We start from the raw sequence: 13,380 nt of genomic DNA on the forward strand, positions 1-13,380 counted from the left end.
CACCCAGCAAAGGCCAACTTCTTTAGAGACAGCATAACGGATGTGAGTCCCCCCGGGCCCTTAAGGGGACAATTATGGTCTAGTAGAGTCAGGTCGGTTACACTTCTGTGCGAGATTGGACTAAAGCTTTTGGGAAGCCCCCCTCCCTTGCTTCAGGCAGGATTAATTCAGCCCGTCCCTATATCGTGGTACCTTATCCATAATTCAACGAAGAGTTTATCACAGGCGATCAGGGCCAGGGTCAAGCTTCCTAACCAGATGTCGTGAGGGTGGGAATTAAGCCTGAGTCATCCTTCTATTGCAAACAAACTTCAAAACGTGTAGCCACTTATTCATTCCACCCTGCACCTCTGAGAACAGATAACCAGGAAGGATTTTTATGCGAAAAGTTTTGAGTGGCTCAGACAAGAGAGCATTTTAAAAGGAGTCGGAGGAAAAGTTCCCAGCCCTGTCTCTTTATCTCTCAGCGATTTGGTTTCCTCATCCATGTTTGTAAAATGGGGAAGTAACCCCTGCTCCACTCACCTTCCTGGATGGGTATAGAGACCAAAAGTGACGACCAGCAGGACAGGACAGTGTTTTGTAAATGTCTCCACCACGCACCTCGTTCCCACCTGTGGGGAAGCATCGCCTCATTAAATGTCATTTGGCCTTGACTCAGCCTCAGAGAGCCAGTGTTTCAGTGGAATTCCTTTCCGTACTTAGAGTGTCTTCGTTTAGCAAAAAAGAAATGACGGGGAAGCTGTGTGACCCAGGCCAGAGGCCTCCTCTTCTCTTGTCTTTGAGAACTTCCCTGGCCTGTGAACAGGATGGTTGGGTGGCAGACTGGCCTGTGGGCCGCAGCTCTGTGAGGACCCTTCCTAGGAATGCAGGCCCAGCCCCTGTGCCCGCCCTGAGGAGGGCTGCTGCTGGGGGAGGCCGGTCCCCTTCTTCCTTCTTCCATTTGCAATCACTATTTATTTATCTTTGAAAAGTGAAGGAACCAGAGCCTGCAACTGGGAGAGACTTGTGGAGCCAGGAGAAGCCAGCGTCTGGGCTCAGTGTCTGCCGCCCACACAAGGGAAAGAAGCATTCCCAGAAAAGGGGGGTGGGGACCCGGCTGAAAGGCTACCGCGCTGGAAAAGGTGCCACACACCCCAGCAGGGCCAAAGGCACAGAAAGAAGGTGTCAGTCACCGGAGGGACGACTTTGGTGGCCCAGTGAAGGATGGGGAACAAGAGCCCTGCCCAGGGATCCCTCAACCCGGGCAGCCTGCGTCTCCACAGCAAACGTGCTGTGGCATTAAGCAGCGGGCAAACTGGGGAAGCAGATACACTGGGCTGCACTTCACTGTTCCCTCTGTCCCCAGCCCGGTTCCCAACTTGCACTGCAGCCCATCTAAGACCCAAGGCAGTTTTCATCCCCATCCGAGTGCCCCCCATCACTCACTCATTCTCAGGCCACAACTTGCAGGCAGGCAGGGCCTCATTTTGACCCCCGAGATTAGATACCCCAGGATGTTAGGGGCTGTGTCCTTTGTCAGTGCTGCCGAGAACGGGCCCTCCTGACTCAGCGCTGTGCTCCTTCCACACCCAGTGGGAATCCCTGCTTTTCCCTCTGTGTTCCCCTCATTCCCACCTACCATCACACACACACACACACACACACACACACACACACACACACACACACACACGGATGTGGAAAAGGTAGGCGGCCAGATCTGGAAGGCCTGCCTCGGCCTTTGACCCCTCCTTGGCCGAATGACACGCTTCCCCCGCTGGGCGAGGTCACCCAGAGGGTCTGAGCCTCCTTAGCCTCCGCCTTGTCTCCTGCAGTGGCTGGAGCAGGGCTGTGAGAGTGAGCCCCGGCTTCCAGACTGGCCCATCAGGTCAGGGGGTCAAGGGAAGCCGAGTCTCAGCAGCCTCAGAGCGGTGAACGAAGTTCAATACAAAACATGGGCATCTCTGGCCAAGCCCGCGGGTCAATGAAAGCCCCAGAAGCATCGGGAGGTGCAGGCTGGACGGCACGAGTGAGGGAGGGTTTTGTGGAAAGTGATGGCGGTTGGCCTTGAGGTCTGAGGTGGGTTATGGAGAGGAAGATTCCTGGGTGGGGGGAGAGAGGCGCGAGGGAGAAGTCTAGGCTCAGGGCGGGTGCAGGGGACACGCGGGGCCTCCAGCCGGCTGGCCCGCTCTTACTCCGAGGAGGGCAGCGGCCTGGCTGAGCATCGGGAGGCGCTAGGGCCTCGCGGACGGACGAGCTGGAGAGGGGAGGGCGCCCTCTCGGGAGGGCGGGCGGGGGCTGGCGGCGGCGGGAGCGGCGCCGAGCCGAGTTGCCTCCATCCATGGCACGGAGCGGCGGCGGCGGCAGGAGCCCGGCTCGATCCGCTAGGTCACAGCCCCGCGCAGAGCGAGCAGACGACGAGGAGCGGCCCGGCCTCAACCGGCCCGGGAGCACCACGCAGACAGTCGGGCCGCGCCGCCGGGGCCCGCCCGCGCTGCGCTGACAGCCGCGCCCGCGTCCTCCCCGCCGGGGCGCTCGCCGGACATGCCCCCGGGGCGCGGCGGCGGGGACCCCGGGGCTTGCCTCCGCCCAGGGCCCCCCGCTCCGCCCTCGAGCGCCCCGGGCCCCCGCTGAGCACGCCTCTCGCACGCCCGGATCCCTCCGGCCGGCGCGCAGACGGGCCCCAGCGCTGTCGGTCCCCGCGGGGCGATGGGCTGATGGGCGCCGCGGGACGCAGGATGCGGTGGGCGCCCGCGCGCCTGCTGCTGCCGCTGCTGCAGTGGCTGCTGCTTTTGGCGCCCGAGATCCGCGGCGCGCCCGGCTGCCCGGTCCCTATCCGCAGCTGCAAGTGCTCAGGGGAGCGGCCCAAGGGGCTAAGCGGCGGCGCCCCCAGCCCGGCGCGCAGGAGGGTGGTGTGCGGCGGCGGGGACCTCCCGGAGCCTCCGGAGCCCGGCCTTCTGCCTAACAGCACCGTTACCCTGTAAGTATCCTACTTGGCCGGCCCGGCTCGAGCCCCGACGAGGGGACGAAAGGAGACCAGACGGGAGGGGTGGGAAATGGGGGACAGAGTCGATGTGCCACTTCAGACTCTAGGACAGGCCCGATTCCAGAAGCCGAAAAGGGAGGCTTGAAGAGAAGTAAGGGAAAGATTAGGGCTCCAGGGGTGTGGAGGGAGGAAGGAGCATTGGGGGGCGGGGGCGCCCCAAAGTGAGGCACCGCGGGCGCCCACTCACCTGCACAGGTGACAGGGAATGCGCGCTGGCGGGACGCCCGCGCCCCTTGGGTTTCTAGCCAGGGCTGGTGTTGCGGACCTGCGGGGGGTGGGATGGGGGGAAGGCTCAGGGAAGACCGACGCCCGCGGCCCAGTAGATGGCTATGGTCGTTACCACCGCGGACGCGTCCCTGGCCGCACTGGAGGAGTCTCCCGGCTTCATCCCGCCGGCCTGGCTCCTCCAGGTGGGGGCGCCCCATCGGGGCCGGGAGCCTGCCAGCCCCGCTTGCAGCCCGTCTCTCTAGCGCTGGCGGGAGGGTGGGCTCGAAAAAGTCTGTCCTTGGGGTGCAGGCACTTCTGGTGTGAATGAGACCCCGGCGTCCCGATTCCCACTAGGACCCCTCTCCCGCCGTGCGCATCTGTGAATTGAGCTCTGCTCTGGATCCTGCATCCCTCCCTCTTCCTCCCCTCCTCGGATATAAAGACGAACTTTGGCTGTTTCTCGATTGACTTCTTCGCGAAAAGAGTGCGGAGAAAGAAACCTGGCTGAGGGGAAGGAGGCTGCCTCGCAGCCTCCTTCCGTCATACCCTTTCCCTCCTCGAGCCCGGGCCTTATTAAGTCCTCACTTCGCTGGCAACCAGCGCGGCCCGTTGCGCCCGCATCCCGACCCCAAGCCTCCTCGATGGGGGTCCGAAGTCCCCGCAACTGCAGGAGAATTAGCGACCCCTCCCCACCGCAGAGATTTCCTGCGCAGACCACGTGCTTGGAGCTCCACGCACGCCGTGGACTGGAGGGTCGGGCCCTGGCGGCAGCCCCTTCCTTTCCTGTCCTGGATCCAGCCTCCAAGCCGCTTCCCCTTCCCTGTCCTCCTGACCCCAGCGGCGAACGTTTCCCCACGGCCCCTTGCCCAGAGTTGGAGCTGGCTCACAGTCTATCCGATTGTGTCCAGAACAATACAGTAACGCCTCTGGTTGGGTGAGTTCAGAGGCTGCCCGCTTCCTGACAGGACACGACTGGTCAGCCTCTGACGTTGTCCGCCTGGCCTGCATTTTCCCCAGCTGGGGTGGGTGTGTGCATGTGTGCATTAGGGGGGTGGAAGCGTTGTCTCTGCTCTCTCCCACGTCCCAGCAGCTCAGGGATACAGCCATGGCCTGGGAAGGCAGCTGTGGCAGCTGCTTCAGGTCCCTCTGAGTGTCCACTGGGGTTGAAGTGTCCAGACAGGCCTGGGCATTCCCCAGCCCACTCAGTTCTGGAGGAGAAAAATGCCTGCTGTGTGGGATGGCTGGGCTGGTGTCTGTGTGAGTCCCCGCTGGGCCACAGTCATTCAGTTCTGAGAGGAGCGTGTGTGCCCTGGATCCTGCAGCAGAGCTCACACTCCCGTGCTGGGGTTAGGGAATCCTAACATACTGACGGCAGAAAGAAGGGAAAACATTAAAAGGTGGTTTTGCAGTACATTTTAGAATGATTTGGTAACTAATGCTTTCCAGCCACGGCTAATTCCCATCGACGCCACTCCAGGGAGAGAGCGGGGCCAACTCTTGGCGAGAATATATCAGGACAGGGTGGCAGCCAGCAGGACTGCTAGCTCACCTTCCCATCCCAAACCATCCCCAGAGGAAGGGCCCTTCTTTTGTCCCAGGCCACTGACCTACCTGGCTTAAGATACCTTCCAAAAGAACCCCCCCCCCCACCGCCCCGCAGCCTGGCTGGACATCTCCGCAGGAACAACAGACAGGGCAGGTCAGGCCGGAGCAACCCCCAAGAGCCCGCCGGCCCATCAGCCGGGGGTGTGACTAAAAGCAGCCACAGACATATGCCTTAGGCACCCCCCACAGGCTCCACCTAATCCCCATCCTGACTACAACCCCTCCCCCAAGCTGGCTTCTGAAGGAAGAAGAGCGCAAGTTCTTCTTCAGCAGAAGTTTGGCAGGGATCCTCTTCTGGGGGCTCAGTTCCCCCAGCAAACCCACCCCTACCCAGCAAGCATCTCGAGGGAGGAAGGAAAAGATGGGCTGGGAAGGGGCTTCTGCCGCTCCAGCCCAGCAGCAAAGAGGCTATGAGCACAAAAACCTTCACACTCTCCCAAACTCCTCCTCCTTCCTCGTTTATTTATTTATTCTTTTTCCAAATGTCCCCTTTCCCCTTTCTGCCCATCACCTGGTGCAAACAACAGGACTTGAGCCAATAGTCTTTGCGTTATTGCTTTCCCCTCCCTCCGCCTCCCCTGTTTTCCTCCAGAATGGACCACCATCTCCCAGTCCCCTCCACACACCACCCGGCCCACATGGGTCCTGGGGGAGTAGGGGGAGAGTCAGGCCTCTGCTTTGGGAAGCCTGGCTGACTGTTCAGGCAGGGAAAGTGCTAGATAAGGTGCCTGTCTGCAGAGAGCTTCCGTCTCTGCTCAGAAAGCCTCCAAGCCGTTGAGGGCAATCCTGTGGACAGCCCTGTGCACCTCACGGAAAACCCTTCCACCTCCACTCGGTTATCTCGGCTTCTGCCCTCTGGTTTTGTAGACTGCAGGCCCCCTCTCCCCACGCTTGGCTTTTTTTTTTTCTTTCTTTCTTTCCTCTAATGGATTTTCATTCGCAGTTTTCCAGGAAAGCTGAACTCTTGGCTTCCTTCCTGATCCGCCTGCCCCACCCCAGCCCCCATTCTCAAGGCCTAGTGCACAGGGCAGCTGTGGGCACGTCCTGTCCAGAGCAGGAGCCTTTATGGGCCTTCCCTGAGGGACAGGGTCTCATGGGCAGCGGGGTGGAGGTGGCTTAGCACAGGGAGAACCCGGCTGGAGGAGGGAGACGCAGACCACTGTCAATGGCCCCACCCCCCTGCCCACCCTGGCAGCAGCTGACGGGCCTGCCCTCTGGTTCTGGGCTCTGGGAGTTCAAGTGAGGGGGATACTAAGGAATTCCAGGAAAGGACTGATAATGGATGACTCTAGAAGGAAACCTCCTATGAGGACCTCCCAGGACATCTGAGCAGGCCCTCGGAGGATACCAGGCAGTGTCATAAATTCCTGGGCCCCTGGGCCGAAAGGGGCCTTAGAGATGCCCCTAAATCAGCGTCTGACAGCTGAGCAAACTGAGGCCAGCTGGGGAGAGGGCCACGTCTTGCCAAGAGTCACACAGCTTAGCTGACGCCAGCGTCAGGATTAGCTGGTTGGATTCGTTTAGTTTTCCTCTCAGGTGAGAGACTCACTGTTCACCTAGCTGGACTTGGGACCCAATGGCCACAAAGCCTGCTTTAAAAAAACCCGGTTCCTTCCCAGCAGGACCCAGGCCCTTTTGACCTGGGAACATTCCAAGGCTGGGTGGAGAGAGGGGCGGGCATGGGACGGTCCCTCGGTCCAGATTCTCCCAGGGCCCGCAAACCCTCATCCCCTCAGCCTCCCATCTGGGGGAGCTGCCCACCACGTAGGCGGCCCCCATAGGGGAGAAGGGGCAGTTTCCACACAGATGTGCCTAGCGGCGGCCGGGGCCCTTTGCTCGGAGTGTGGTGGTCTTTGGGAGCCCTGGGGGAGGGGGAGGGGAGGGGAGGGGAGGCCCCTTCCCAGCCCCATCCCCCGTGCTTGGCCCAGCAGTTCTTGAGCACAGACGTCCCTCTGGACCTCCAGCTCTGGACTGGGCCCACCTCTCAGTGCCCCACATCCCAGCCCCCGGGGTCCACTTAGGGGGAGTTTGGGGCAAAGTGTGCCAACCGCCTGCACAGAGCGCTAGCGGAGGGAGATGGTGGCTGGAGGGGCGGGCCGCGCGGCCTCCCCACCCCCTTCCCTTCCACCCTCTTTCCCCCATATGGTTCTCATAAGGTCTGGGCTCAGAGACAGCAGCCAGAGGAAGTGGCAGTGTACAGAGAGCTTTTGTGCCTGAGCGGAGGGGGAGGGGGAGGGAGCGAGGAGAAAGAAGGAAAGGAGGGAAGAGGCTGGAGACTCCAACACACTCTCCCTTACCCTCCCCATGGTGCCGGGGGAGGGGCGGAGGGGGGGGGTCTCAGCTGCAGCGCCCCCATGTGGGCTCCCGGCCCCCGCTGGTCTGAAGGGAGGGACTCAGAAGGAATCTCCCCGACTACCTACTGGAGGAGTTGGAGGCCACCAGCCCAGGTTCCAGGATTCATCAGCCCCTTCCTGGAGGTGTTAGGGACCCTGCCCTGAGGGCTGCCCCTTGTGCAGGACGTCGGGGCCCAGGGTCCCAGCTCAGGAGAGCACCGGGCGGAGAGCAGAGCCCTTCGTGCTTCACTGGTTGAGTCCTTCTTGCACCAGAGAGCCTGGACCTATAATTCAGGCCCCCAGTGGGACCAGGACCCAGAATGGGTTATTTGGCCTGAATTTTTCAGAACCCATGCAAGAACCCAGCCACTCCTGACCCCTAAGGAAGTCCCTTCCTGCCGCCTACTGTGATCACCCCTCTGGGTTAGGGTTGGGAGGGATGCAATCCCTAGTCCTGGTGAGTCTGCGAATTTCCTCCAAAGGCACGGGCAAACCGGTGTAATTTGAACCTCACCGTAAATTGACCCTTAAATTTGGGGTCATGTTTTTAAAGGGAGCGAGGGTTCCTAAGTTTATGTCACATGGGAGTCATTGGGATAAGAACTCTTTCCTGAAGGAGAAAGAGTTCCAGCCACCTCTGAGTTGCTCTCTGCCCTTCCATTCAGTGAGCTTTCCTTGCCAAAGCCCAGAGAGGGGAGGTGAGTTCCCCCGTGCCACGCAGCTTGGACCAGGACCCCTCACTCCCCCATCACCCTGAGGTAGAGCCTTCACCCCCGTGGGACCAGACAGAGAAGAGGGGAGGGGAGAGGAGGGAAATGGCCCTGGGCTGAGGAACCAGAAGGAAAATCCGGTTAACTGCTAGGAAGGGGCTGTTCAGAGGGGCTGTTTATTTTCATTCCCCCAGCCCAGCCGCTCCGTTCTATTTAGAGCTCAGACACTGACAGGACAAAGCTGCCTCCTCCCCTTCCTCCCTCCTCCGGGGGGCCCCCCATCCTTCCCAAACTCCAGAACATTCCTTTGCTTTTAGAACTGGGTGATGGGGGTGGGAGAGCTGAGACACTGTGGAGTGTAGCTAACGCGGCAGCCTCCCAAGACCCAGCTTTCCCAGCCCTGGGAGTGGGGAGAGGTGGGCTTGGGGAGCCGGGCTGGGGGAGCAAAGGGTGTGTAAAATGGATGGGACCAGGTGAGGGGCAGGGGACCAATCTGTCACGGAGTAGCAGGGAACCGGCCTCAGAGAGCGGCCCAGGAGGGAGTTCCAGCCTGAGCTTGAGGGGCCAGACGTCTCCCAGCTGGAAAGCAAAGGGGAGGTCGAAGCTCCCTCCTCCCTGTGTCCTCTCCCGGCCCCCCCTCCCCCAGGGCGCTTTGCCTGCTGGGAACTGTGTGTTGGAGCAGAAACTCTAGACTTCAGGAGACTCGGCATCCAGGATGGGAAAAGCCATCAAACGTACGGAGTGGGAATCTTCGGTCCAGACCCTTCTTTTACCGAGAAGAAAACCCCCAGAGAGGGGCTGACTTGCTCAAGGTCACACAGCTCCTAGCCAGACCCGAGGGCTCCTGCTCCGGGTCAGCCCGGTCCCACACTGACCAATCAGAGCCGTCCTCCCTGGGGACAGGGCAGGGACATAACCAATCCGCTTCCCCCACGTGGATAGTGAGCCGGGGAAAGGGGCGCCACCCGCGACGATACGTGTGTACTTAGGGGACCACTAAGTACAAAATCACTTCACAGAGGATTTGGTGGGAAGTGGAGGCAGGAAAAAATGCCTCCCGACTTGGGAAAAGCGTGGGTCCTGGACCAACCCCACCTTCCCTGGAGCTCTGCCCCTTCAGACAGCCACCCACCCATTCCGCCAGTGCCTGTTGTGAGGTGAGAGAGCTGGCCTTGGACCTCAGGGGCCTTGCAGTCTCACCATGGAGACTGGATACAGGCTCACCAAGCAGGACAGGAGCCTCCAGGCTCCCAAGGAAAACGTCTGGGCTGGAAGGATTAAAGGACTAATTTATACTTAGGTGTAAATGACTGATGACAGACAGATCCTTTCAGGTTTATGTGTATGTTTAAAGAAACCTACTTTCTTCACCTGAAAGCTTGGCTCCCCAGTGGTGAGATTTTAGGCTGTGAGTGCACGAAGTGCTTAAGGTGGATTGCAAGTAATTTCCCAGCTTCCTCAAGCCCCGGGGACACACGCACGCAAACAGTCCACCCAGTGTGACACATCTCCCTTCACCTTCCACGAGTGGGAGATGGTAAACACCAGGTCTCATTTGTGTTTGTAGTACTGATGTGTTCCATAAGGCCGAGCACACAGGTGTTCACGTAGGATTGAAGACCAAATGAATGGATGCCCAGGGTGAACGAAAAAAGCAGAATCAGTTCCAGTGCTGGGGGCCCTCAAATCCCCACCAAGCCCACCGACCACCCACCGTGAACACCAGTAGGTTACTCCTACCCATCCCCGCCCCAATTTCTTGGTTTCTGCCTAGTGACCATCAGGACGCTGTGACCTTGCAGAGAGGGTAGAGAAAAGGACCGAAGGAAGGCCCATGTGTAGGAGCCCTTGCAAAATAGTTTTCCCTCTTGACCTTGACCTCAGGCCCTGCCTGGACAGCCCGTCTTCAAGGCTGAGGTCAGAGGCTGTCTCAGGATATGGCTCTCTAAAGTCTGGGGAAAAGATGTCCCACATGGGTGCCCTCCTAACCAGAGGGAGGCTGACAGACAGGCTTCCAGCCAAGGGAGGGATGGCAGGAGGTGTGGAGGTGCTGTGTGTCCTCTCCAGCATCTGTGTCCCCTGCAGTCAGGCTCGGTACACATGAAGGGCAACCTTTACCTGAGGTGTGTGTCAAAGCAGGGCCTGTGGCCCAGAGGTACACATGAAGGGCAACCTTTAGCCTGAGGTGTGTGTCAAAGCAGGGCCTGTGCACCAGAGGAAGTCTCCTGTTTGGAGGTCCCACTGTCCTATCAGTCAGGCCAAACTGCATCCACGAGCTTTATGAAGCAGAACAGTTATTGCTAACTGGCATAACATGACATTTGGTAGTTCTATAGCTAAGTCTTCATTAATTTATGTTTGTAGCATTTATATTTCAGTGGTGATTTTTTTTTTTTTTTTTTTAGGTTTCAGAGGCCCTTGTGGGCCCTGGAAATGCTCCAAGGCCCCGGGTACTGTGCCTGCAGGCGGGGCTGGGAGTACAGTTTCACCTTGACGGTGCAGCTGGTAATGGGCCTGAGGCCCTTTTGGTGTTAGCAAGCAGACCCCCCTCCTCCCCTCACTGATGGTCTCCCGAAGACACTGCCAAGGTGCCAGCAGCAGGTGCTGGAGACGGGTCCCTCCCAGCCCAGAGGGCCCTGGCAGTGGCCTAAATTCCAGGCTCAGAATTCCTGGAGAGCACGGGGCCATAGTGTCCAGGCCTGTGGTCCTTGCCTCTCTGTGTTGGGGTGGGCTGGGGGGTCGGTGAGGGGCTGACATGTATGACTCTCCCCGCACATGTGAGAACCCTTTTGTTCGGGCAGGTGCTGGCCCCGTGCCCAATGGGGCGGTGCCCACGTGACCCCTATAGGGTCAGCTTTGATGTCGGACTGGGATCTGGCGAGCGTCTGTGGCTGCCCAGAGGCCACAGGGCCTCTGCAGACGCCAGCCACTCGCTCCCGTGGCCTCCAGCCTCATTAGTGGTAACTGTTTGCTGCTCTTCCCTAAAATAGGACCCGAGCCGGGAGAGAGTTCTGGAATGGACTCAGTGTGCCCCCTCTCCTTGGCCAGATTTCAGATTCTGGGGTAGAGAACAGGGGCCCCCAGGGACTGGCCCCCCTTCCTGTGAAAATGTGATGTTGGGTGGTAGACGCGGGAGGGAGGGAGAAGCCGAGGATGCTGGGTTGGGCGGGCCTGGGGTCTGAGGGATGGGAGGCATGGCTGGGAAGCAAACCCACCTGGCAGACGCCCTGTGCTGGTGCTGGGGGGAGGCCGGTGGGGCTGAGGCTCTCTGGGCGGTCTTGGGAGGCGATTAGGAGGGGGCAGAGACTGGCATTGTGTCTGCGACTCTGGACAGAAGCATGGGGCTGCCCTGCCTGTTTTCCTCCCATGAGAGCCTAGCATGGCGGGAACATTTTTCTTCCTGTTGGATGAGTGTGTGTGTGTTTGTGTGTGTGTGTGTGCGTGTGTGTGTGTGTGTGTGTGTGTGTTTCATCTACCCCATTAGCGGCCCCGTAACTGCCAGCTTCCTACCTGCCCCAAACACTCTCCCAAATCCCTGCCTTCACCTCCAGAGGACTGAACCTACCAGCATAATTGAGGCCATTCTCCCCCTAATCTAGGTCTGAAGTAAAATTCCCTCAGCCCGATCTAGATTGTTAAGACCAAAAGATCCATTTCTGGGTATCTGGGGACTAAACCATACTGATACCTGCTGAAGTCTGTCCAGGAACTGGAGACGTGGCAAGAAGGGGCCCATGGGAGGAGAAGGAAGCAGCACTGTTTGCCTGGTGCCCCCGCTTTAGTGAGTGGCTTAGAGGGTGGGCGATCAGGAATGTGTTCTCGCAGTGAGAAAAAAATCTCATTTCAAGACTCTCCAGGATGGAGTTTACACTGGGCTGGCCAAGCCTGCAGCATGGGCAGCAGCTGACCCCAGCGTCACCCTGCTGTACCCTCTCCTCCCCAGCCCAACAGAGGCTGCCTTAGAGAAGGCGGGCCTTGGGGTGCCAGCCAGGAGATGAGCTGCTCTGGACCAGAGGCTTGTCCTCACCTGCCTTGGGGGCTGGTCCCCATCCTTTGCTCTGTTCCCAGGCCCCCCCCCACACACACACACCCCCCACTCCGGGCCACCTGAGTATCCCCCCGGCAGCCCAGACTTCTTCCTGGGAAGGTGCTGGCTACAAGGAGACTAAATCAGGGATAAGACTTAAAGCAACCAGCCCCATGTGGCCCTGAGTACTTGCGATGTGGCTGGTCTGAATTAAGTAAGTTGTGCTGGAAGAGGAGAATCCACACCAGATTCCGAGACTTAGTACCAAAAAAGGGAAAATATCTCATTACTAATTTTTGTTATTTATATAATGTATAATATATGTATATTTATAATATATAATAATATATTTATTATGTGTTGAAATGATAACATTTTGGGTGCATTGGGGTAAATAAAGTATATTATTAAGATTAATTTAATTTTTAACTTTTAAACAATGTGGCTGCTAGAACGTTCTAAATTACGTATGCAGCTGGCATTGTACTTCTGTTGGCCAGTTCTGGGTTAAATTTGGGGTATGTGAAAGGTGTTCCAGGGTTAAAGGACAAAGAGTCTGGAGAACGTGGGGTACCTATACCACCAACACTACCACTAGACTTGTCTGGATAGGGTTCTCCAATTAGGATCCCGGGTTTTAATATCGGGGATTTGGGAGTTGGAGAATTTGTTTAATTTTCTGTTTTCAATTCAATGATCTCTGAGCAAAACATTTTTTGCCCATAATTTTTTTTTTATTTCTATTTATTTTATTTATTTATTTTTGGCTGCGTTGGGTCTTCGTTGCTGCGCACGGACTTTCTCTAGTTGTGGTGAACGGGAGCTACTCTTCGTTGCAGTGCATGGGCTTCTCATTGCAGTGGCTTCTCTTGTTGCAGAGCACGGGCTCTAGGCGCGCGGGCTTCAGTAGATGTGGCGCACGGGCTCAGTAGTTGTGGCTCGCGGGCTCTGGAGTGCAGGCTCAGTAGTTGTGGCGCACGGGCTTAGTTGCTCCGCGGCATGTGGGATCTTCCCAGACCAGGGCTCAAACCCATGTCTCCTGTATTGGCAGGCGGATTCTTAAGCACTGTGCCACCAGGGAAGCCCCTTTGCCTATAATTTTGAGATAATTTTTTACTAGAAGGTATTTTCATAGTGTAAGATTTTCAATTCTAAAATCAGTGTTTCTCAAACTGGGATCCTCAGACATATTTGCAGGAAATAAGATACTTTTCCCCTCCCTTTAACAGGTCCATACTCCACTCAAGTTTGGGAATGTTCTCAGGCTTCCCCCTTCGTGCACGGGGCTGTGATAACCTGGCTCCCCCTGTTCCTCTAACCTTCCATACCCCCTACCTCTCCCCTGTGCCCCCCCATCAGCGTCCCCATCCTTCCCCCTCCCCAAGATCCAGGGAGGGGCAGTCCCTGGGAGAGACCCTTGGGGTTTGGGGAGGCTAAAACAGATGCCCTTTCTCACCCCTCTTCCTGACG

The 13,380-nt window shown here is 58.1% G+C and overlaps 1 protein-coding gene across 1 annotated transcript in view; it reads left to right on the plus strand.

The window, feature by feature from the left end:
- The first annotated feature begins 2,654 nt into the window (after nucleotides 1-2,654).
- Nucleotides 2,655-13,380, plus strand: part of ADGRA2 (adhesion G protein-coupled receptor A2) — a 34,267-nt gene continuing 23,541 nt past the window's right edge. Inside the window, exon 1 of the mRNA XM_030833165.3 lies at nucleotides 2,655-2,962. Within this exon, the coding sequence (XP_030689025.2) occupies nucleotides 2,700-2,962 (263 nt within the window). The 5' untranslated portion in view covers nucleotides 2,655-2,699. The remainder of the gene's footprint in view (nucleotides 2,963-13,380) is intronic.

This window comes from Globicephala melas, chromosome 21, assembly GCF_963455315.2.
Source record: "Globicephala melas chromosome 21, mGloMel1.2, whole genome shotgun sequence".
NCBI classification, from domain to species: Eukaryota; Metazoa; Chordata; class Mammalia; order Artiodactyla; family Delphinidae; genus Globicephala; species Globicephala melas.